Genomic DNA, 27,335 nt, shown 5'->3' on the forward strand with positions numbered 1-27,335 from the left:
TGACTGGCTTTTTCCTTTATTCCCACTTAAGGTTTATTTGTTAGAACACAAATAAAATATCATCACAATAAATTTTTAGCATGTATCAAATAAATATATCTTTTTATTATATTATCTTTAGAATATTTGATACCAAAAATTGCCCCTTGAGGTTATGATCTGAGCTCTATAGAATGTCATTTAATTAAATTTGGTTTGGTATTAGTACAGAATTTAAAAAAAAACCTATCTGAAATGACCATAAACATGTCTGCAACTTTAATTTGAATCTACATTCTAAGCATTGATGAGTATAAATTAAAATATTGATCATCTAAGAAAATTCTGAAAATACTATTAGCCTGCAATATGAAATATTCAGCTAGGATTTAATTTCTTATGCCAAAGCAAATGTACACATGAATCTTAGTGGCACACAAATTAATAGTAATAAATAGTAAAATTAGGTGCATACTAAATAATTGTCTTAAAATATTTTATTATATCTTATCAATATATATTTCATGTATAGATATATTTTATATACCCATATAACCACATCATACGAAATTTTTAGAGTGAAAAGGGGTTTCAAGTGGAAAAAAATTAAGAACAGTTGCTATAGAATCCCTGCTGGCATATACTCCTTTTGTATGTGGAAGATAAAAATGTTAGTTCTATAGCAATATAAAGTATTGTAGTTACTATCAGAAGCAGGGAGATAAGGACAGAGTGGAGTTTCATTCAGGAGGTGTCTTTATTGGTAATTTTATTTCGAAGGAAGGCTCCCATGTTCTCAAGAAAACTGTTCCTTAGTTGTAAAGCTGGGAGAATTTTGCATTTACATCTCAGAGGAGTAGAAATGCATTGACTATGTAAATTTCTTAAAGTAAAACTAGAGGTCAGGGGTTTGGAGTCCAGAGAAAATTTGACTGAAGTTTAGCAAAGCTGACAGGAAATTGAGGTCATCTTGATGCAACCATATTGAAATGTAGTCATAGATAGAAATTATAACTTCTGGGCCCAAGTGTCTCATTTGGTTCATGATGGCATGTTCTTTGTCAAATTTTGAAGAGAGGTCTCTATATCTTTTATGCGTAGTGAAGACTAAATGAGACTACGTGCACAAAGTACAAAGAAAATCTATTTAAATTAGGTCATTTGGTTTACAAACATACTCCATGCAAAGTTCTTAAAATGGTATGCTTGTTTTTTTTTTCCTTTGATTGCATTTGATTTGGGGAAGCTCATTGATGTTATCCAAATATCAATTCTATTGAATATATATCAACATCTTAAAAATCATCAAACACAGACACACATGATAACTGTAAGCAATCAGTCTAATCTTAAACAAGATTTCTCAGTGAAAAGCTTTTGACAAGTATGTCAGTCTTCAGGTTACCATGGAAACTTGCTATCCAATGGAAGAAAGTTATACATTCTTACATTAGGAAGGTCTCAGGAGACGTTTTTGCCCAGAGCTTGGCAGAAACCAGTTGGTTGTTTTAATAATCCCTCAACTAAACACTACTGTCATGTCTATACAAGCAATATAAACTACAGCATACACCATTCCATTTTAATAATCTGTACTAACAAACAAAGGTGAGTTTTTTTGTTTTGTTTTTCACTCTTTAGGCAATGATTGCATTTATCTTCTGTACTTACAGAGATAGCACACCTGTGACCAGGAATAAGAAATATGCAATCTTCTAATCAGATGCTTCTGTTAGAACTAGGTTTTTTCTTAACTTCTCAGAACTTCAACTTGTATACCCTGTAATATATTAGGCATCACTGGAGACACAACTGTCATAGGCTTGATATGCTATATCAAGTTTTTCCTTCTGTATGCAGTATTCTGAGGAGGCACACATGCACTTGTTCTTAAAACCAAGAATTACAATTCCATCTTAATACAGGTTCTCAGCTTTTTTGGTTTGAGAAAGTTACAAAGTAAATTACTGCTAAGTTGATTTGGAAATATAAAATTACCCTTCTGTCATAAGAGGTTCTGCAATCAGTTAAACACTGAATTATAATGTGACCCAGGAACTTGGCTTTTACATATACACACAATGAAAATGTAAGCAAGTATATTGATAATCCACATAAGATATCACAGCACCATTATTTACCATAACAAAATTACAGAAACAACTCTAATATTTACCAGCAAAAGAATAAACAGACAAAAATTGATATAAGACTCAAACTTAGAAAAGAATGCAATTCTGATATCTAGTACATGATAGATAAGTTTTAAATATACTAAGAGAAATAAGTCAGACAGTAAGGAAAGCTATGATTACATAATTATATGATACCTAACTGTGACTCACAATTTATGAGGTACCTAAAATAGACAGTTTTTTGACAGAAGGTGGAATAGAGGTCATTAAGACAGAGAGAGGTGGAAAATAGAATCTGGTTGCTACCATAGAGAGGTTCATGGAATAGACAGTGATGATCTTTATACAACTTTATGAATCCATTTAATGCTATTGAATGGAATACATGATATGGTTAAAATTGTATATTGAAGGTACACCCAAAGTATAGCTAAAATTACTAAAAATGACAATTTTCATGCTCTGTGTGTTTTACCACAATTAAATTAACAATTACACAGTAAAAATTATTGTGAGTATTCCATAAACTATAGAATTTAGATTTGTTATAGTTGAGAATATTGAAAGGGAAAAAAAATTGGCTCCAGATGTGAATTCAGTCTTAGTATCAAACCATTCCCCTGACACTTGGTAGTGATAAGAATTCAATCAACCTCTTGAGTGTTTAATAGATTAGTTATCTAATACATCAGAGTAGTTTTGATCACTAAAACAAAAATTCATATAAAGTGCCTCACAAAAGACCACTATCCAAATATGTGTAGGCATTTCTCACTGCATATTCTTTAGAGAGATGGCTATTATGGCTTCCTCACTGAGATGCATCTGTTGGTCCCATTTTAATACCCTAAATTACCAATCTGTAATGATAGTCTGATACAGTATATGAAAATTAAAACTATCTTATAATGACTTTTATAAATATAATACCATTAAAGTATTTTGGTATAAAATAACATTGATTCCTTGCTATAAAATCAAAAATTAATATTAAAATGAGCCTGGCTTAAATACATGTTGACTATTGTTTTTTTTTCTATCCTTAGTGGTTATGTCTTTGACTATGATTACTACAGAGATGATTTCTACAATCGGTATGTGAATTTCTCAACCTTGTTCTCTATAATTTGTATTATGCTCTCTTATATGTATTTCATTTACTGATGTTATTAATTAAAATGCTTGAAATAATATTTTGTGACTACAGATTTAAAATGTAAAGTTTCTACAGCTGTACCAAAGATATATATTCTAATTTTTGTTATATTTATTGACATCCAGAAGACCTTGCAATTAGATTTGAGGATAAGAGTTGCCTAACCCTAGAATTTTGTTGGTAGTGTTGAATAACATTTTAAACATCTAATTATTTTCCAGATCACTTGACTTAGAATTCTCAAAGCTGAGCGTTATTATGACTCCAAAAGAAAAAAAGAGAGAGAGAAAGAGGAGGGAGGGAGAAAGGGAGGGAGGGAGGGAGGGAGAGAGGGAGGGAGGGAGGGAAAGGAAGGGAGGGAGGGAAGAAATGAAGGCAGGCAGGCAAGCAGGCAACAAAATCTAAAGTTCATCTGCCTCTGTGAAAAATTGAATTTATTAGAACCAGAAGGTTAAGAGAACTGTACAAATCATTTGACTCTCTGTACTAAAAGTACATGGACAAATGACAATTATTTATCATCTTACCCTTTAGAACAATAACATTACTGAGAATTTGATTCATGTCTTTACATAAGGTGAATCAAAATCATTCCAGAGTACAAACATGTGTCCTTTCATCAGGTGACTTAGGATCTGGAACAAGCATCTGCCTTATGCTCTGTGAGTCACCATGGTTCTTTTTGAGGCTAAATCAGTCTCAGTGTCTCATTGAAATTGTGCACAGTCTCAAGTTCTTTCCACATGCAGTTCTGTGGCAGCTACACTTCCTTCCCATAGCTTTATCCTCTTCCTCATATCATATACACTTTCCTTATAGATGGCAGGAAGAATCATTTCATTCATTTCACTGCATCGACATCTTGATGTTTTCAGGGGGCATGCTAACACATCTTTGCTCTACTGTTTCTTTGATATACTCACTTACATTTTGTTTGAATTTACTTTCAATATTATGATTCTAAAGTTATTTACAGTACCAATTCTTTCTTTCAATTACATGTTTTTGTTAAGTGCCACAAACAGTGGTTACATTATAGATACCTGATTGCTGTCTCTATGTAAACAGAGTCCAGAGTCCAGTCAGCAGCCAGCATCCTCCTCATGTTTTGACGGAACTTATTTGTATAATAAAATCTGAACTTGGGGTTGTTAATGACAGGTTACATATAAAATGTATTGGTATCAGAAATTTAACTTTTATTTTAGAAAACAGGTTTATGCATCTAATTGTTGACAAAGAAATTCATGAACAGTTAACTCACTCACACACACACACACACACACACACACAAAGCAAACAAATAAAAAACCTGTATGTGACAATTGGAATAAACAAATGAATGGATGTATAAATGACATTAATATTTTCCTCAGACTTTAATTACAAGTACTAGAAAAACAAGGGAGTCCAAGGACTTACATAAAAACCTGGGGAAAGGTTTTTTAATAGATCATGAAGGACAAAGGAGCCAGTGATCCCTTGACAGTTTCCTTCCCACTTCTGAATACATTTTCAGTTCTACAAGAAAGCTGTTTGGACCTTCCTATGTGCTGTCCCATCTCTTAGGACCTCCAACCACCTCCTTCACTTGACTTCATGTCTCAGAGCACAGGAGGAAGACTACTCCCAGATTGAATCAGGTTCCCTGGGAGCTCTCACACCTGGAACAGCTCCCTCCCCACACTTAGCTGTGTTGCTAGAGCTCCTTCTGCAAAGTGAGGTCTGATAGTGTCTGCCTCCCTTTTGGCATGAGCACAAGAGTGATGTTAACTTGTGCTTGGCTATAATGGATATTTAAGTTGTGAAGTTAGTTAATCTCGTTAAAGACACAGGGCCATTTTGTTCGTTACAGACTGAGGCAACATCATAGTTTGGTCATTCATTCTAATGCCACAACAGACTACATGGAAATTCACAAAGGAACAAAAATAACTCCAACTTGTATGTGGGGTTAATGCCTGTGTAGGGTACCAGATCTGAGGACACACTTCACAGAACTGGAAAAGCTACTTATCTCTAGTTCCTTCTGTAGACAAAAGCTAATTCTAAAAAAATGATTCCCTCAAATTATTTTATAATAGCAGTATATTAGGTTTTATTTTCAACATTTAGTAGCTTATAATAATGTGCTCTGCAAGCAATGCCTTCATTGCCAGCGTTAAAATAACCCCATCCCCTACTAAGAATAGACTGCATGAAGATAGTCTTCACATTTATTGAAAACCTTAACTTTTAGTAATTTCATAATTATTTCCTGTTGGAATTTTTTTAGGATTCAAAACATGTTAATTACTCTGAATAAATTTTCAGCTCATATATGCTATTTAATGGTATATCAAAATGTCTTTGCATTAGTCCCTTTTCTTAGTGTTTCATTGTATACTTAATGACTTTCTATTAAGATGAATTTTATTTTATAAGGTAGGAAGCACAAGTCTTCTGACTTTGTAAAAAAGTCAAATTTGCAGTTGTCTCATTTTTAAAGAAAAGACAAGATACAGGGCTTCATGAGAAGGCTGAGTAGATAAAGGAAGCTGCTGTGCAAACCTGGCAGCTTTTGTTCAATCACCAGGACCCACTAAAGGGTAGAAGGAGAAATTAGAAGAAAAGAACTGACTTCACAATGCTATCCTCTGGCCTCAACACATTGTGGCCATACCTCCTACCCCTCTCCCCCTTCCTCTCTCCCTTCCCCTCCCCTCCCCTTCCCCCCTCTCTCTTTCTCTCTCTCACATACATACATATACACACTCAAAAGGTAATTAATTAGTTTTTAAGAAGATAAGATATTTATTTTGCTATTTAAAAAAATTATCTAAAACATAATGTAGAAAATAGACCTTACATTGCAAAGACCAAGAACCTTAAGCAGAAAAAGTATTATGGAGGCAGAAGCTTTCTTGGGACTCTCCACTGCACACAAAAAAGCTAACTGCAGCCAATTTTCAATGTTACATATTTGTCTTATATACAATCTGTTTGGCTTCTAAGTGAGCAATAGATCATTATGACTATTTTACAAAAGATTATCTGAAAATTATGAGCCCTCATTAGTTTCTCTTTCTTTTTTTTAATCACTTGGCCAATAAAGACATAAGCATCTGCCATCAGTGGCTTAGCTCCCTGTAAGCACAGAATCCCTTAAGGTAAACCAGAGGAGAAAGGATGGACAAGATAAATGGATCTGGAGACATGGCAGCATTGGCCTAAGCTACACCAACCTTGTGTTTATGTGGGGATTTACCCAAATATTTTGTACAGTACTATAAACTGGGGTGTTATTTAATACTGCAAAACCTGCTATCTGTTCATGATCATTTTTAACTCACCAAGTTATGTTATAACTAGCAGCAATAGTCCTGGTATGTTTTAGTTGAATCACTGACAAATGTCAGTGTAAATTAACAATTTTAACAGCAATGGTAAATGTGTCTTATACTGATATTTATGTAGCAATGTACATATATATATATATGCATATATATATATATGATAGTGGCACAATAGTTCTTCCATAATAGACCATTCTTATACCTTTGAGTAGCATTTCAGCTGTGGCTCAACACATCTGCAGAGAGATAGTGAACATTCAGTTATTTTCTAAGACCAAGATTCTTTGTTTAAGAAAAGCAAGAAAACACATTGCTTATGTTTAGCAGAGATAATTGTGTTAAAAAAAAAAAAACTTGCTAAATAAGAATTGGAAATCTGAAAGGGCAAAAACATTTTAGCATAATGGAATTAACAATTGCAAGAAGCAGGGCACTTGCTGTTATTAAAATTCACTGTAGAAAAGGGGCCTCACTGAGCTGAAATTATGAGTAAAAAATTCTGCTCAGCCTGTGCCATTGTACCTCTGTGTAACTGGCACTCAGGTTGCTGAGGAGGAGACCTTGGTTGCTAGTATGGTTGTCTTAGGTGGAGTGTGAGGGAGCAAATGCTGCAAGTTCTACCAACTACCAACTAGATTCTTCTGTTGCTTTGGAATAAATTGTGATTGCCAGGGTAAAGAAACATAGCTGGGATAATAATAATAATAATAATAATAATAATAATAATAATCGTAATAATGGGAAGCCTAATAAAATGTCTATTTTCTTGGTTTATCTTGAATTTTCCTTCTAACATACTGAGTAGAACAGGAAGCCAAATTCTCACAGTGTAGAAACATGGCCCAAACCCACATGTAGCTAAAGGAAGGTCTCCCTTTAGAAGGAATAGCTTCATATATGACATACAGATGTTCATATTCCTATCTTACTTCTGTGTGTTTGATGATCTTAGTGTAATTGAATGATTTGGGCTCATACATAGTTTTATCTCATAATTATTCTGAGAATTACATTCTAATACAAAAAACAATGTTCACTAGTTATTTTCCAGCCTTCAGTGGTATTTTCTTTTTTTAAAAAAAAACATTGGTATAGCTGAGTGCAAGCTATTGTATACTATGAGAACCATGCATAGACTTCAATATGGTATCAAGAAAATTAAAAAGAGATTTGCCTCAAGTATGCTGAGTACTCCAGAGAAATCTCTGAGAAACTGGCAGTTTAGTCCAATCCTTACTTCAGTCCCGCAAGAAAAACCACCCAGTACTTTAAAAATGCTGGTGAAGAGTAAAGTTCTGTTAGAAAAACAGAAATGTCATGGATGTTTCATGATGTAGAACAACTTGTATATTGTTAAAGTGATTCAAAATGGGCATTGTTCAATGCTGGGACATTCAGACCTTGTATTGATGCACTAAGAAAAGTTACTGATGTTTTAGTTAATGAAAAAATCATGATTAAGTTGTTTCTGATTACTAATTACAGAATACAGCATATAATCATGATACTGGAAAATGTGTTACCAAGGCATAACGTCTATTTCATACGCAAACTTAAATTATCAAGTGACAGAATAGTATGACAGAATAGTATCCTAATTTGTAAGTGTAGAAATAATAGTGTGTGTGGTTGGGAAGGACATGGTTTGCAGTGAGAAGATGTGAACTTAACATCTAAATGTACATGTGTCAACAGGCTAATTTTGAGAAAATTGCCTCTTCTATGTTTTCTTACATGAACAAAATGACTTAAAACTCCAACCTTAGCAAGTCGGAAGTAGAATTAAACAAGTTTAGTGTTTTTTCTTTTTACCACAAATGACCAGATGGATGTATTGTTTAATTATTTAAAATTTCATATGAAATAAAGCACATAGCAGATAGCAATGTTGATTATACTAAAGTAAAAAATCTTTCAGAAATGATTATTCTGATTTGCAGCCAATTGCTTTTGAAAGCATGGTCAAGAAATATTTGCATATGAACAAGAAAGAAACTTAACTGAAAACCTTAGAAAAGTTTAGTAATTAAAAAATAAATAAACGCAATGGAATTGTCAATATCCTGATGACTTTTAAGAATAATTTGTTCTGAATTTGTATGTAGATCTTATAAATAAAGTGGGCATTTTAAATTGTTTAATGGATTCTAATCTGTTGGGAGTTTAGGGATGGAATAGGACATAGCAAAGATAGTTTTCTGGTTGCTTGTCATACACATATATTGCCAGAACATCTTGGGTAGAAGCCAGCCTCTTTACAGCTTCTACTCCATAGTAAAGATTCTATTAGCAGTAACTACATAGCAACAATAATTTTGATTTATGAGTAGAGAAAAGAAGTAAATATTTTAAAAGGGAAATTTAGGAACAAATGGATATTTATTAAAAAGTTCTTGAAATTATTATTGAAAGAAAATTTACTACTTGATTATAAAATATATCACACATCAAACATTCAATAATCAATCTTTTCTGTGATTTTTGAAATTGTACTCTTTATTAGTAAAAAAAAATAAGCATAAGGGCAAAAAAATAAAAAAAGAAGAAAACAATCCAGTAAATTGGCCTTTAGTAGACCTTCTACTGGAAAAATAAATAAATCATACCAACTGAACATGAAGAAAATCATTTAGAAAGGTTGAGAAACCTTTTTAATATACCAAATAGACACAACCTTTGTGCATGTCTATATATATACTGTAGTTTTGGTTATGTAAAAAAAAGGTAGAGATGGCTAAATGGAAAACTTCATTGACAGAGTTTGTTTTGTTGCATAAATATAGGGCTTTGTTCATGTATTTTCCCAAGACACAATTATTGTTAAAGCTTAGTAATAAATATTCTCAAAGTAATAAAAATTATATTCACTTTCTGTGTTTATGTTAATATGGCACTAAATTACTTTTATCCATAACACACCTGCTTTAAGGATAAGGATGAAAATTAATAGCCTTCTTCTAAGAGACAAGCTATGACCACTTCTTCAAATAAATAAGTATTAAAATTAGGCTTATCAGTTTTTAACTTTTGCTAGGAAGTAATAGAATGCATCTCTATTTAAAAAGAAAAAAAGTCAAACACAAAAAATATAATTTTAAATGTTTCTGAAATGAAAAAAAGAGCCTTCAAATTTCTTCTAAGGGCTGCAACAATACTAACTCTCGCTACATTTATTTCATTGACACATAGAGGGAAGGTTCTTTGAGCATTCATTTTAAAATTAACTTTGGGAAAGGGAAGATATATGCTTGGCTTCATAATAACCATTATCTATTAAACAGGTATCAGAAGGATTTTTTTCTGAATAAGCAATATTTTGGAAAACTAAGAACACCCAAAGAAAAAAAGTAGAGATATAATTGTAAGAATGAGTAAAATAACATAATGACAACAAAAACAATTTAAAGACTTTAGCCAACCTTTGAAAATCTGCTTTCATTCCATCACGCTTGGCTGTAATTTTCATAGACAGCCTATAATTTCAAATGAGCTGTCCTTACTCCCAATGCTATTTATAAAGATAAACTAATTTAATTTACTGTAGAGTGAATTCTAATGAAAAAACTTAGCTGTCTTCTCCCCGTCCCCATCACTTCCTTCTGCTTTTAGAAACTCAAGTCCATCCCTGAAGCCCAGAAAACTGACCTCTTCTCACTTGGCCTGTTACATTTTGTCCATTAGCGCCATGCCCAGCTTCCTTCCTTGCATTTCTGATAAACTCAAATGTACCCAACGATATTTAAGACAGCTTCCACTTTCCATTTAATATTTTATTAAATATTATAAAAATAGAAATTTGTTCATATTCGAAGTGCCCATGCCTTTTTTCATCTTGTTTTTGTGTTATATATGTCATTAAAACACTTAAGCTCTAATGCTTCCCACAGTCACATCAGAGTAGCAGAAGGAACTGGTGAATATCCCACCTGATTCTTTGATGAAGAAAGCCACTGGACATTGAGAGATGGGGCCTGGGAAGCCCAACAGCAGACAAAGGTTCTGGAACACAGTGTGTAGAGTGTAACAACATATTGACAAATGTTTCAGTGACCTAGAAAGTGTCTCTAAAGGCTAAAGGGCATTGTACTTAGATTAACAATGAATGTGGCAGTTCATTTTCTCAGCACATCCACTAGAATTCTCATCTCTCTAAATACCCAGAGACATTGTGCTCTGTGGATTTTCTTTACCCAATGAATAGGTTTGCTTACTTAAGGAACCTCTTCAATGCACATGAAAACAAGGGGAACCTTTTTACCTCAAATGGTAATTTCTGACCTGAAGAGATGAGCCAAATGTTGTATATTCTTCCTCTTGCTAGTCTTGGGTAGTATAGTTTCGTCCACTGACTTAGGGACCTCTTTGAATTCATCTTATAAATAACTAATGTAAACTTGTTTTGTGATTGAAATGAGGGGCAGATTTTCTTGACCCTTCTGATTTTCAATTCTCTATTGGTATGGATTGTATTCATAACCGTTTCTGCCTCATCCAGCTGTGGACTTTGAAGGAAACCCTTGTGTGCTGACATCCACTGCTCTTTGCCAGCAGGTCCTCCACTCTCTTGGACTTTGCCAGTTCACACAGGATGGGGCCTCCATTGACCTCTGCCACATTTGACTTCTTTTTCTTTCTAGACATGTAGGAGATGATTTTTATATTAAAAGGTTCCTTTTAAACTTAATTTTTATCCTTTTATCTTATCATGAAATAGCTATAAATATTTTTAATGAACTATTGAAAACCATTTATATTTTATTATGTTTCCTATATTATTTTTCCAAAAGAAATTATAACATTTTCAGAAGTATATGTACACAAGATACACTTCTATGAAATAGTTTCTTGTAGAATTTTTTTTTATTATTTTCTTCCTGTTTCTCTTCTCTGAATTTTATGTTGTTTGATTCTCTGGATTTCATATTGATTTATTTATTGACTGCTATAAATAAATTGCAAAACTAAACATGTAATAGTGTCAAAAGAAAATATATAACAACTATAGTATAAATCAATAATGCCTTTTCTTTTGTTCTGGGCAACATAATTATATACCTTATTTGTTAGCAAATAGTTCTAAAAAAATAAATGAATAAATATAACCCATCATTTTATCCCAAAGCAGTTACACTTCTCAAATATGCTATCATATAAAATGTTGGTACATATGAGTTTGCAGAAGAGAAGATATGAATCATTTAAATCTCTGAATGGCATATTTCCATATGTGAGCTAACATCCATATTCCTTTATTCCTTTTGCTATTTAGTGGAAATACATTGTGTGGTTAATATCAGCTTTTCTTTTAGTCATAGTAGGCAACTTACTGATTTTACTTTTAGTTAGAAAACATTTTACTAACTTACTCTACAAACGTCTCTATTTAAATTTTCATAGCTGGAAAGCACTCAGAAGAACAAAGTGATCTAATTATCAGTTCCCTCTAGTGTTTCATTCAACACATTTGTGTTGAATCTATGTTAGCTCTGTTTCCTTTAAACTCAGCCTCAATTAGAGGGGCCCCTGATTAAACAACGTAAAAGGCTGGGTACCCTTCAATGTGGTTCTTATACTTTCTTCTTAAGCTGGTTTTACTTCTAATTTTTCCCTCTACACTAAGGATTTTTTTTTTTGCTATGTAACCATTCCACTCTAAATTTAATAAGTGCCCAATGTATATATAAGTGCCCAAAATATATGCTCAATATTAGGGTAAATTTGTTTACTCAAGCAAAGAAATGTATCAAAGACCAAGGTCGGCTGATTTTGGCAAATTTCATATTGCTATCAGAGCAAAGTTCCTTTTCTATATTACAAAAGTTCAGAGTCAGGTCAAATTCTAACATCCAGAAGGAGCATCCTGTCTCTTTCTGAAAAATAACCTGACTCATTAATAAATACCTTGTCTGAATAGCAAACAAGTACAAAAACATGCTTGCTGCAAAATTTTACCAGCACCCTCTCTGAATAGTTCCGCGTGTCTCACAGAAAGTTGAGGCGTCTTAGTAACTCTCGACCATTTGTGTCTGTGAAGGCTGTTTGATTACCATGGACGTGTGCCTCCACCTCCTCGCGCTGTCATCCCACTGAAGCGTCCCAGAGTGGCTGTCACCACCACTCGCAGGGGAAAAGGCGTCTTTTCCATGAAAGGGGGGTCCAGATCTACTGTTGGTGGGTCATCTTCATCAGGCTCCAAATGTAAGTAACATTCCCTGTTTTAGTTTCCTGTAAATGAAAGTAGAAATAGCCATCATTAATAAAGGCCTACACTGAATGGTTACCTCGTAATTATTATTATAAAAACATGAATAATTACCTACTGTTAAATTCTATCATGTTGCACTACAGTAGACAGACAATAAAAAATATAACCCAGGACTGACTTTAACAGAATTTTATCATGGTAAATTACACTGTATTCTCAGCCTAGCTGGGGTGTCATAGAATGAAGACGGGAAATGGAACATATTGCTTACAATGAGCAAACACTGTCACTTTAAAAGGGGTACATAGTCTTTCTTTTAGGAGAAACATGAATATTAAGTGCTTGAATATGTTAGAATTAGGATAATCAAGATTAAAGTTGGAAAAATAATACAACTTTTGAAGCATAACTTAGCAATGGTCTCAAGGAGAGATATGCATTTGAATATATATTTCATAAATAATTGAAACTCCTTACATGATTTTATATATGTCAGTAAAGTGTGTATATTAGAAAATTTCATACGGACTGACTGAGAAAAATCTCTACATTTGTATTAGAGTACAATTGCTAAAGAAAATAATAACAACATTTTCTGTCTTCCTTGAAATTATACTTTAGTGCAGCAGTAGGAGATAAGGTGTTATGCCATTAGTATATGAGAAAGAAAGTCTTAGAGGAAGCTGGGAGAGTTGTGGCCTGTGGCAAGTTCATACAATGGCCTGTGACTATTTCTTCCCAGGGATACTTGAGCTGAAACCTGAAGGAACTGAGGGGCAAAAGCATGTACTCTTAGCATATCAGGGCAGAGCAAGGAAAGGTAGTCAGACACTAGAACTGCCACAGTGAAGCAACAAAGAAGCCATTGAAGATGGAAGAGCAAGAGGAGGGACTGTGGCTAAAGACAGGAGCCCAGGCAATGTCCTAGGGCACTTTGGTAGGTTTTGCTTACTCCATTTCACAACACTTTAAGACATGGATGACAAATATCCCAGTTTTATTGATAAAAATTTGTATCTTTTCCTATGGAAGTGTGAAAAAATACAAGTAAACAAAGAAATAAAAACATTTATTCACCCAAGATCTGGCACTGATGACATACCAAAGGAGCAATTTGTCCAAGTCTACCTTAGCGAATCATTGAGTTTATCAGGGCTGCAGGAGTATGGATGCAGCGTCGTTCACAGGAGTATTGTGGACTCATGAGCAGCCACATTGCTGGAAAGCCCACACCAGCAGGGGTGATGATCTAGGAAAGCTGCATACCTGGAGCTTCCTGCATGACTTGCACCCCAGCCAGAGGACTCTCTGTCTCTGTCTGTCTTTCTCTCTCCCTCTTTCCTCCCTCTCTTCTCCACCCCCACTCTCTTTCTCTCATCAACAACTGATACAACTTGTATAACCCTTGGTGGGGAAGGGGCAGTATAAGTCTTATACACTATAGGAACTTCCAGAGACTTGGGCAGTTGAGTTTGGTTCCTGAGTCTTATGGGTCTCTGTCCAAGAAGAATTGTGTCAATGCAGAGAGAAGCTACAGGACAACAAGTACAGGGCAGCAAACTTGTAAACCAGCAGTCACAACTAAAAGCCAGACCCCTTGATTCTCACTCCAAGACATAGATACTTACTGCCACATCATCAGAAATATTAAGAATCACTATCGGATCACTCTATTTTTTATGTTAAAGTGACCTATGTCATAGTTCAAGAAGAAGCAACAAATGATTTCTAGAAACATGAGCTTGGTTTGCTGAGTTCACTGAGATGTTATTTCAGCTAATATAACCACAATAGCAAACATAGATTTGCTATTATGAAGTCTGTTCTGCAAATGGACAGTGCAAATTTCATTTTGAGTCAGAATATGAGAAAAGTGATGTCTGGTGAAATATCTAAATGCTCCAATATGTTTTTAGATTGACATTAAGAGTAAAGAAAGTTATTGAATTTGGCTCTTGTGGAAACATGAAGATCAAGTTGCATTCTAGGTTTGCATTAATTTTTTTATATTCACATTTTTAGAAAGAGAAGTATCAAAAGCATTGTATACTTCTTATCCAGAGCTCACTGGTAAAGTGGTCTGTGAGCAAAAACACCACTGGCATCTGAATATACAGTTCAACATTGAGTCTTACCCTCAACTCTGCAGAACATTTATAGCCCCTTACCTCAAACCCTACAGCCCAGAAGCATAGTTTAAAGTGGGTACTTATAGACAGATATACTTGCTTCCAAATATCCCCCCAGGAGATGGCACCTCCTGATCTTAGAGGCACTGATTTAGGAAAATGCTTGGTGGTGTACGTCTTGGCCATTCTCTGACAGGTACCATTTTATAAACATGAACTGCTTAGTTGTCATGTGTTACCAGGTGAAGCCTGAGGAAAGCAAGAGCACATGAAGATTGTTTTTAAGTCAGTGCCTCAATATTGAAATAGTTCAGTTAGTTTTGTTCTCCTTCTTAAATTTCCAGCTGTATTGAGAGGCTGAGAACTCTAACAGTCCTTCCAAGATCTTATTAAGAATTTCTCTCAGTTCTGGAACAATGATTCCCACCCAGGCAGAGTGTTTTCTCCTGTGTGCACAGAGCTATGTTTGGCATTAAATGGATGGCAGATTGGAACATATATACACTCTCTTTGGAACTGCTTCCATGATGGAAGGTTTATATGTCCATTCCTGAGTATTCTAAAAATATGTAAAGTTTTCCCTGGTTGGGAGTGAGTCTATGAATTGTTTGAGATGTATTTGTATGTGTGAGTGTTTTATAACATGTGTGTTTGTGTACTATGGGTATGTCTTATTTTTTTTCCTTGAATGTTCCTTTATCCTTAGATGAAAATAACACCCAATTCCATTTTAGTAGTTCTGATAGCTGTTCTCTCAAGCATTTTACATACAAGTTTAATTATTATTCATGAGTATCCTGTGAATATTCTCACCACTTCCATTCTACAGGTGTGGAAAGGCAGAAATACTGAGAAACACTGTGAATATTACAGAATTACCAGTAACAAATGCAGGAGCTACATCCTAGAAGTGTAGTGCATGGGATAAGCGCCTGTGTTTCTAAGTTTCAGCTGGTTGCCTAAACTGGAGACCTGTGAATGTTATAAAATATAATATTACATTTGCTATTTTAACCATGAATTTTACTTCGTGTGACTCTGTATTTTGAACTTTCCATCTGGATGGTTAGGTTGCATTCTTGTATCAAATTCCTAAAGTTGTAACAATCAGAGTTTGGAAAGACTAAAGGAGCAGGAATTTAGAGGCTGTATATCCAGGATATCTGAGACTGAGCTACAGAACACAATGTACTTCCCTGTGTCTTTATGTACATTCTCTTCTCTGCCTAGAAGCACACTATTCTGACTGTATTACCTCACCTTAATGACTTCATCTTGATGTTTTCTGCAAAGGACAATTTCCAAATAAGGGAGTTGTCAAGGTATGAGGGATTAGGGTTCAACATATCTTTCAGCAAAATGTATTTTAACTCATAAGCACTTCACCACTTTTTGTGTTTCCTTAAATTTCTAAAACATCATGCTGCTGAGTTCGGGGTGTTGGGGGCAACTAAAAGTCTATCTCTATAGTTAAATTTAACCCTTTTATACATAGTCAGTTAAGTAACTTATTCAAATGCTTCTTCTTCTTCTTCTTCTTCTTCTTCTTCTTCTTCTTCTTCTTCTTCTTCTTCTTCTTCTTCTTCTTCTTCTTCTTCTTCTTCTTCTTTTTTGAGACTGGGTTTCTCTGTGTAACAGCCCTGGCTGTCCTGGAACTCACTGGAACTCACGTTGTAGACCAAGCTGGCCTCGAACTCACAGAAATCCACCTACCTCCACCTCCCGAGTACTAGAAATAAAGGTGTGTGCCACCACCACCTACCTGGCTACTGTCCTCATTCTTATGTTAGGTGTGTTTGTCCTTGCTTCTGTTTGTGCTGCTAAGGTGTGTGTGTGTGTGTGTGTGTGTGTGTGTGTGTGTGTGTGTGTGTGTGTGTCAGAGTTCAGGGCTGGGTGCCTTCCTCTATTGCTCTCCAATTTTTTCTTTATTTTTAATAGTTCCTTTAAAATTCCTTACCAATATTTTAATCAGATTGTCCCTCTTTCTTTACCTCCTTTAAAATCCACCTTTCTTTCAAATGTACCCAACACTTTATATTTTTCCCCATCAAGAACACTTGGTGCTGAATAAATATTTGTGGATAAGTGGTCATCACTGGTGCATGGTTGAACTACCAAGGGCTTCACACTTAGAGCTGACTCTCCCACGAGGTATCAGTTTCTAATAGCGTCTTCTCCAGGTTGAGAATCATGCTCACATGCCATCTCCATTCTAGGATTTGGTCTGGCTTGGGTTTGCACATGTCTTGTGCCAGCTGTCATAACTGCTGTGAGTTCATGTGTGTAGTTGCATTGCTGTGTCCAGAAGACACTGTTTCCATTTCTTCTGGCACTTACATTCTGTCTGCCTCCTTTTCTGTATGATATCTGGACTTTGGGAGAAAAAGGTATGTTATATATGCTCCATTTAGGGCTGAGAACTCTGCAGCCTTTTGTCTTCATGTAGGCCAGTTGTAGGTCTCTGTGTTAATCACTATCTACTGAAAGTTGAAGCTTTCCTGGTGAAGATTGAGAGAGGCAATAATCTATGGTTATAATGATAAGTAATTGGTGATGATTTAATACTATGGCCATTAAACAAAATAATAGCACTTGTTTATCCTCAAGGCTTATGGCCAATCTAAACATAGGTTCTTCAACTGAAAATGGTACCAGGTATGAGTTTCATCATGTGGAATGGAATTTAAATCCACTTAGAAAAGTGTTGCTTATTCCCATGATCTTTGTGCCAAAATTGCACCAGCAGCTATGTCCAAGTTTGCAATTATTATAACTCACAGGATTCATAGATGAAGCTTTTCTCCTCCAACAAAGTGTACAATACCTTCGGCCACTTTGAAAACTATCCCAGTAGAGATGAAGCCTCCAAATTAGTACCAGCTTGATTTCTGCATGTCCTATGAATGAAATTTATGGTGTGTTCAGCAATATATTCTCACCATCAAGTTCTGGAGGGTACATAAGTGGAGTGGCAATATCCTGTAAGGTTTGGGAAACTATAGAATCTCACTATCCAATAATGTCAAAAGGAGTAACCCATTCCTGGCATTTAGCTCATTTGTTTGTTTGTTTATTGATTGTTTGATTGATTGATTGCTTGTTCTGTGGTGTTTAGTAAAGTTACCCCTATGGGTATCCAAAATGAAATGTACATGTCTGAAAATTCAAAGCTAACATCAACAAATGAGAGAAAATGTGCAATGATTCTCTTTTGGTTTGTGTTATTTCACTCAGTGTTACTGTTTCCAGCTCTATTGATTTTCTTGTATAATTAGCCTGGCTTTTAGAAATAGCCAAATTTTACAATCTTAAATCACAATTTAAATTCTAAATAAAGTGAAAAATTATGCTGTTATATTGGCACAATCTGAGTAAATATTTACTTAACTATATATTTTACTCTTTTATTATTAGGCATTTCTCATTATTTAATGAATTGGCAACTGAAGAAGAGGAAATTAGCAATATAACTCAGATAACATTATTTCTTATTTCAGAATTTTTAATATGAGTGAATTCTGCAGAGTAGAAAAATCATGTGAAGTAAAATATATTATTGCCCAAATTTCACAAAGGCAACCATTTTAAATAGCTTTCTTTTTGAAAAAATAGAATTCCTTTCTTTTTACCATAATTACTATTTATAATTTTTCAGTTTCTGAGAACACCAGGCACAAGAAGCCCTCTATTGAATCTATTGGTCAGGGTTATGAAAGAGACTCTTAAAACACTGCAGGTTATTGCTGTTGCCTTTGCTTGCCCTCCAGATGTGGAAGGTAAGTCACTATTGTTGAAGATACTCTGCACTCCAGAAAGAGGGACTAGAGTCCCCTGAGCTGGAACCAATCTGAATGCCTTCTCCTTGTGGACTAGTGTTCATGGTACCACAAGCACCGTGTACACTTGCAAAGGAAGGAAATCAACAGTAGTCCTATGAAGCTATGACATCTACGAATCACAACAATGATTAAGCTAAGGCTGCAGTGGTGGCATGCATACCTTAGTGGTTACCAACAGTGTTCTAATTGAACGTTAAGATCCATTCAACAAGAGGGAAATCATTCTCTCCTGGTACTGGAAACCTAGCCTACTCTTTGGGGCTAATAATTTATCAGTCCTGGAGGAAAACCTCCAATCACCACTTTACTAAACCATCAGAACCCCTAAATGCATTCTAAATATTTTCCCTTATACCTACAGATAAATGAAGTCCTCAGCACTCACAGAGGAAACTTTTCTTTATCAGAGACGGTGATCACAATAATCAATAATAATAATAAAACCACAATAATCAATATCCACGATACAGCTCTGTAGCAGGAATCTTAAAAGTTCTTATTAATAAAATCAAACCCGAGGCCAGTTATTGGGGTCAATGCTGGTAGATCAGAGAGACAGAACAAGCCACAGCTATCTCACCTGGCCAGATCCTCAGCTGGTCTTGTTTCCTCAGACTGGAAGCTTCTGTGTCCTCATCCAGAATGAATCTCAGCTGAACTGTGCTGCTCGAAAGCCTGAAGCTTAACCAGCCACATGCTTAACCAGCCAAAATACTTCTAGTTTCTGGTCCTCACGCCTTATATATCTTTCTGCTTTCTATCACCACTCCCTGGGATTAAAGGCTGGCTTTCTGGGATCAAAGTTGTGTGTCACCAGGCTTGGCAATTTCCAATGTGGCCTTGAACTCACAGAGATCCAGAGGGATTTCTATCTCTGGAATGCTAGGATTAAAGGTGTGAGTGCCACCATTTTCTAGCCTTTGTATTTAGTGGCTGTCTATTCTCTGACCCCAGATAAATTTATTAGAGTACACAGTATTTTGGGGAACACAATACCACCACACAGCTCCCCCACCTAAGGCTCAGGGATCATTGTGGAAGAGGGGTCTGGAAGAATGTAAGACCTGGTGTATCAAGGAGTTTACAGCAATTGTGTCTCCTAGGATAGAACTATACCAAAAAAAGTCTCACCAACATGTGGCTGGAGTTTTCCTGCCTTACCCACAGTCAGGACAAATCTTTGTCACCCGCCAGTCCCACAGCAGCTCAGACCCAACCAAGTAAACACAGAGACTTACATTGCATACAAACTGTATGGCCATGGCAGGCTTCTTGCTAACTGTTCTTTTATCTTAAATTAACCCATTTTTTTTTATAAATCTATACCTTGCCACGTGGCTGGTGGCTTACCAGAGTCTTTACATGCTGCTTATCCTGGCGGTGGCTGCAGTGTCTCTCTGCCTCAGCCTTCTGCTTCCCAGAATTCTCCTCTCTCCTTGTCCCACCTAATTCCTGCCTGGCCACTGGCCAATCAATGTTTTATTTATTGACCAATCAGAGCAATTTGACATACAGACCATCCCACAGCACCAACATGACTATCTAAACCTGAGCTGAACAAGGATGACACTAATAGACATGCTAATGTGGATGAGTGAAAGCACACAATGTCTCAGTACTGTACAAACTACAGGAAACTAGGTAAGGAATGATGAGAGTGGGAGAAATAGTCTTCCTAAAGGAAGAGGACATCAATTTGTGATCCAATACTATTTACTCATGCCGGAAAACATATATACAAATGACATTATAGAGATTGAGCAGGTCGTGTTTAGGTATTTAGGAATATATATGTATATAGCAACAATTAATGAAAAAGAGGTCATGAATTATATATATATATTATAAATGCAGCATTCTGAGTCCATTCACTATTGCTTTTATGTATATGATATGTGTTTATGGCTGACCACTTGGTATTAGATAACCAACTAGAGATCTCATTCTTGAGGCAGACTGGTTATCTTTCTGTCAGCAGGCATTAATTGCCAGTAGCTCTTCATTTATGGGTGGTACCTTATAAGAGGATTCTCCATTTGCATCGGCATGTCTACGGGGTGTTCTTTTTTTTTTTTTTTTTTTTGTCTTTTGTTTTTAGAGACAGGGTTTCTCTGAACAGTTTTGGTGCCTGTCCTGATCTTGCTCTGTAGACCAGGCTGGCCTCGAACTCACAGAGATCCGCCTGGCTCTGCCAGTCCTGGGATTAAAGGTGTGCGCCAGTACCACCTGGCCTACTGGGTGTTCTTATTGTTCAGTTTATTTAGACAACCATTTTGTTGAGATTTTATGGGCACAGCTTTGCTGACCTGACAAATGTATATATGACACAGTATTAGAGCAGATGTCCCAGTCCTTGGTCTGATACACTTCCATCATCTTAGACATCAATGTCTTCCATTAATTTAAGTTATAATATCTACTGGGGGGAAAGTACAATTGATATCCTTCAGTGAATATCAATGACAAAATAAGTGAGAGATTATTGTAAAAGCCACAAAGCATCTACAGGAAGTTAGAGGTAGCCCAATTAAATATAAGAAATGGTTATTGACTGCTTTTCTTAATAGTAAGACTTTTTGTGTTTACATCTCCTTAGAAAAAGCATGCCATTATAATGGAAATAAACACCACCCAATGACATATCATTAATATTTGGCAAAGTGATGCTAAGCATTCCCATCCTTCCACTCTCCAGGACAAAGTATGAATGTATTCAGCTTTTGAGACTATCAAAACAGTGGAGACAGTTGGCCAAAGTAGTTATAGAAAGTCTATTAGAATTTTTAATTAAGCACATAAAAGTCAATAAGTTTGGAAAATAAAACCAGACACTATTCCTTCAGGGAGTCAGTATCAAAGGACAGAAAGGCCTGACTGTCTAGCTTCCTGTGTGTTCCAGAGTGTACTGAACTTATAGCCCTTGATTATTCCTTCAATCCCTGCATGCATTTCTCTAGTTTCTATCTTGAAAATCTGAATGATACTTATGTAATCTTCATATCCTTATATGAGGCAAATGTGTACTGCCAGGAATGCTGGTTAAACAAAATGATTTTTAAATAACGTACTATAAGACATTTCTGAGCTCCATTACCATTCAAGAAGAACTTAGTCTTCCTATGGCAGAATTATGAAAGCATGTGAGCATAGGCCCAGCCAATAACTCAACAGCACATCTCTGCATCTTCTCCCTCAGCTTTATAACCAGGGTAACACTGAGAAAGAACGTTATCTATTCTAACAGATTTCTGACTAATTTCTTTGACTTCATGATCTTCATTACTCTTATTAGCTCAGCAGCAGGATACAACATCTTTGCCAGTTTCACACCAAAATCAAAGTTACTACCAGTGACCATATAAGAATCCAGAATCTGTTTCTCATGGAGCATCTGGCCTGTGCTTCCTTTCCTCATTGTTCTCCATACATTTTCTGAGCTGAATTGGAATCTTACTTTATGGTTACATTGTTTGTTTGTTTGAATTTTTAAGACAGGGTTTCTTTGTGTAGTTTTGGTTGTCCTGGAACTCATTTTGTAAACCAGGCTGGCCTCAAACTCACAGAGGTCTGCCTGCCTCTGCCTCCTGAGATCTGGGATTAAAGGCATATACCACCTTGTCTGGCTTCCCTCAAGGTTTCTAAACTCATGTTCATATACCTCTAATTGAAAGGGTTCCTTCATCTTAAGAAATGTTTCACCAGCTTCATTGTGTTATCTTACAAATGCACAAATAAACATCATTAACAGTTCCTCTGCATCCAAGGTCCAGCTAGGGTCACAGGACTCTGGGACCAAATTTAGACCTTTCTGGTCTTGAGGTCACCACAGCCTCTAAACCCAAACCAGGTGTTCATCTTCAATTTATAGGACTTAAGCCCCATGCTTGATGTTCATTATTTGTGTGTACATATACTCCCTTTATTTTTATAGAAGTGTAGTTAACTTAATTAAATCTTGCTCAGAGTATACTCAGATATTTGTGGAACATACTACTAATATTGTTTTTGCTTTTTGAATTTTATCTTTGCCATTCATTTATTTCACAGTTGGATAAGAACTATAGATTTAGCTACATTGAAACTCAAATGTGAGCCATGGGCTACAGCTAGTCAAACAGAGAAATGGGGCAAACCCTGCTCTTTTCTTAAAAGTTCAAAAGAAATGAGACTTTTGTGTACTTTCAAGCTCTCTCGTAAGATCTGCCCTTTCTTTTAATGAGATTTATATTTCTGGATGAAGTCTACAAATGCCTTCTAGTCCTAGGTCAGAAGTCTAGTACTTTAAGGCTATTTTTAAAATCAATAATCAAATCCCATAAAATAACTATTTTTATTTTTACCAAATACTTTACACTCATTCAAATGATCAGAACCTACCACATGACAAGCTTCATTTTTCATGCATGAAACAGACATATTGCTGAGGAGTTAATATAACAAAGCCAAAGTAAACATAACCCTTTATTACAGAGAGTTATGATTTGATGGGCACGTAATAGTGGGGGGAAGTTTTGTTGTTTGAGCTTTTTAGTTATTTCTCATTATATTATGAATTCATATTATTATATTTTATAGTAAGTTGTTTACAAACTTTTCCCACCAACTATGAATTCCATGAGTTTAGGAAGGCAGCTCACTATAAATAGTCCATGGCTTAAGGGTAAAAGAGAAACTCAGACAGACATAATCATTGTCATTCCTCCTTAAACTTGACTATATTGCTTCTGTTCTATACAATTCTATATAAAGTAAACATATTACTTCTCTCATATTCAATTATATTCCACAAAATAACCTGAATAATAAATGCTTTTATTATTTTAAGAATGGGTGGTGGTGGCACATGCCTTTAATTCCAGCACTTGAGAAGTAGAGGAAGGTGGATCTCAGTGTGTTCGAGGCCAGGCTGGTCTGCAAAGTGAGCAGGACAGCCAGCACTGTTACACAGAGAAACCCTGTCTTGAAAACAAAACAAAACAAAACAAAACAAAACAAAAACAAACAGAAGAGAATACAAATTTCACATAGTTATCATGAGGAGTACATGTAATTGCTTGTATCTCCTAAACACATGCTAGATGCATGGTTGCACAGAGTAGACAATTAATGGACAGTTAGAGAATGAAATGCACTAATTTTTCATTTTATTTTTCTCATTATAGAAACATATAGAAATAATGATTACTTATCATTAAGGTATAAGCCTTATGAATAAATATATGTTAATAAATATAATTCCATTCCTAAAAAATTCTTTGGATAACAATTACTCTGACTTATTTTAGCAAAATTCTTTACAGTTTGGCTTTTGAAACTATTTGCAAAATTGGTAAATTACCCTCTGTGTATTGAATCACCTTAAAATAAATGCAAGAAAAAAAAACCGTACAGATGTAGAAGCAGATGAAATGAAGTCACAGGTAAGATTTCCACAAATTCACATTAGAGAAATTAATTCTTATCATTTTTCTTCAAGTACCTGAATTAAATAGTGTGATTGATTAATAGTAAACTAAAATTAAACTGATGATTACATTTTTCACATTAGTCAAAATTACATCAATGAAAGTAGTCAGGTTTGCAGACAGAAAACCTAGACTTCAACCTGAACCCCATATGTGCAGACTATCTGATTCTAAGGAGTTATAGCAATTGTATTCTCTGGCTTCTTATTGACAAAATAGAACACACAAAAGACTGATAAGTAAGTTCTACGCAAATTTATTTTTACATTTAATATTGTAGCAAAGGCTTCAGAAATAAAAAAGTATCATAAGTTATTATTAGTAGTAAGGTTTACATACTTACAAACACTTATAAGTTTTATAAATAGTTGACATCACAGATGGTGAGGGTGAGGTGGGGCAACAGACTATACCCATGTCTCGAGCCCACTCAGTTTCAATTCCATGATTTACTCAATTCATCTAACATAAAAATCTATTCACTTCATAGGAATCTGGGTCCCCCAAAAGTACCTCCTGGTGTTGGCCAAACATCTTGACTTTTGGTTGGGTTGTGGCATTGCAGAAGGGATTGACACAGCTTACTAATTAGATGTTTTCTTCTTGTTGTCATAAAACCACTAATTACATAGTAATGGTACTACTCCCATGACCTCATCTATCCCTCACTACCTCAAAAATACTTTACCTCCAAATACTATTAAGCTCTGAATACTTACGTGCAAGTAACATTATATTGACTGAATCAGTTATATTTAGGAATTGATATGTATATCCATATATAGTATATGCCATAATAACAATGAAAAAAAGAGGCCATGGATTTGAAACAAAGCAAGGAGGGGTCTAGGAAGGTTTAGAGGGAGGGAAGTTTAAATAAGAAGAAATTATGTAATTATAGCACAAAAAAGAGCAGAAAAATAGATTTGCAGTATTAAGAATACTAAATATAGAATATCAAATATATATTCCAACCATGAAACCCAGAGTTTCAAATGTCTGTACTATTACTATTTATTTTGTCAAACAATTCTTTGCATGATGGTGAGATAGCTTGTGCATTGTAGAATAATCAACACATCAAATATTCATGAGACATCACCCTTCAGTTTTAAACTGTCTTTAGTTATTTCAGTATGGCCACTACAGTTAAAATCACCCCCACTTAAAAACTATTGATCTACAGACTTAGCTCCAGATTCTTTATTTGTCTCTGAATAGACCAGATCCAGGGGTGGTTAAAATAAATTGAACTGTTTTTCACTGAATAAATCAGAGATGCACGTCTAGGCAGATCGTGTCATCCTGCATGCCTAATTTCCTTTATAGATCATATATCGTGTTACAGAAAAAAGCCCAATCATCATCTTTGTTTACTATATCAAAATATAATAATATTTATCACAAAATAAATGTACTCTAGAGAAAACAGGTCTGCAATGATTTAAAATGACTTTACTTTTTAATAAAATTCTACAGTGATACTTTAGGAAAATATTTCACTTTATCTGTATGATGGAAACCGACTCCTACTTTCTCAAACACTGTTCTTCCTTCCACAAAAGCCAATGTATCTTATGAGCTAGTACTGTTTTCTGATGTTATTTACTAGTTTTAAATTCTGGCACTATAATTATACATAGAAAAATAAGTTATACTCAACAGGACCGAAGCAAAAAATACTTCCTTTTTCTGTAATGTTTTGTAATTTTTATTGGATAATTTATGCAAAGAAAAGTTTTTCCTTGAAGTGCCAGTACTAATTTTCATAAAACACCCTGTAATATATAACAAGTGTATATACTTACGTTAGGAAAGACTCATTGTGCATATTAACTGAAGATGCCACCTCTTATTGTCAGCTCCCTAGCTTCTTCTTCCCCTTTGATCTTTGCTAAACTTCATGGTCACATGCTCAGCTGCCCAGTTTTCACCTGTGCTTGGTATCCCATCCAAACACTAAAGCCTTGGTCCAATGCAATCAACCATCACCCCTCCCTGAAACTATTCTCAGAGCCTCAGTGATTCACTAATTCTGCCCATCATCCTACAGACTCTTCAAATTCAGGATGGTGCTGAGATGTCTTACAGTTGCCACTGTGACATCGGGAACCAATGTCCACCTCTCCTCTCTGCTTCACTCCCTGATTCCTTACTCTTTTTCCACTTACTGATTTTCCTCCAGCCTCGTTCATTTCTTTGCCCCAAACACCCGCCTATACTCTTTCTCCATCCTATGTGTTCTGCTCTACATCAGTCCTATCCGCCAGCCTTTATCCCCTCTGCCTGCTTCCTCCTTTCACTGAGATTTCTGTTGATATATCCTCTTATCACTGAAAATTTCCCCACCACTTCATATAAAATTAAAAATCTCTTGGGAAAAAAACAAGCCCTCCATAACTTCTGTCTTTTTTTTTTTTTTTTTTTGGTTTTTCGAGACAGGGTTTCTCTGTGTAGCTTTGCGCCTTTCCTGGAACTCACTTGGTAGCCCAGGCTGGCCTGGAACTCACAGAAATCCACCTGGCTCTGCCTCCCAAGTGCTGGGATTAAAGGCATGCACCACCACTGCCCAGCCTTCTGTCATATTTTTATCTATAGTGTATATGTTTGTTCATTGCCATATTCCATTCTGGGTAAGATTTCCATAATTTATAGGAAGTTTCTCAGTACTGTCCAGTGCTGTATTCCCACGTTCTGGGAGAGAGATTTATAATAATCTATTTCTATTAATACTGTTTAGCTATATGCCAAAAAAAATTGTGAACTTGTCAATAGACATTTAACGAAAGAAGAAGTGGAAGTAACATCTGAGAGAAGTTAGGTTGAGAGGAGGATGCCTTGCTGAAGAATGGGATCAGAGATAAGGATATGTTTAGTGCTGGTGACTTTGAACTGACTACTTCAGGACTGAATGTTATATTTCAGGTGGAAGTGATGAGTCTGGGACTGCTTGACACATTTAGGGAAAGGCCAGTAGTTGCAAATGCAGCTTCAAAGTAGTAGAAAGAACAACAGAAATTGGAGCAGGGCAGAGGTTCTGGAAATGGATGAAACAGAAATAATTTCCACAAATTTGTAAATTTTCAGTGATA

The 27,335-nt window shown here is 35.3% G+C and overlaps 1 protein-coding gene across 6 annotated transcripts in view; it reads left to right on the plus strand.

Moving 5' to 3' along the window:
* The window catches only part of Ralyl (RALY RNA binding protein like), a 683,194-nt gene that overhangs the window by 589,797 nt on the left and 66,062 nt on the right, over nt 1–27,335 (plus strand). For all 6 annotated transcript variants that reach the window (XM_037202361.1, XM_037202359.1, XM_037202358.1 and 3 more), the window contains 2 exons: nt 3,161–3,208; nt 12,640–12,803. In XM_037202361.1, coding sequence (XP_037058256.1) covers nt 3,161–3,208; nt 12,640–12,803 — 212 coding nt within the window. The remainder of the gene's footprint in view (nt 1–3,160; nt 3,209–12,639; nt 12,804–27,335) is intronic.

This window comes from Peromyscus leucopus, chromosome 2, assembly GCF_004664715.2.
Source record: "Peromyscus leucopus breed LL Stock chromosome 2, UCI_PerLeu_2.1, whole genome shotgun sequence".
NCBI lineage: Eukaryota > Metazoa > Chordata > Mammalia > Rodentia > Cricetidae > Peromyscus > Peromyscus leucopus.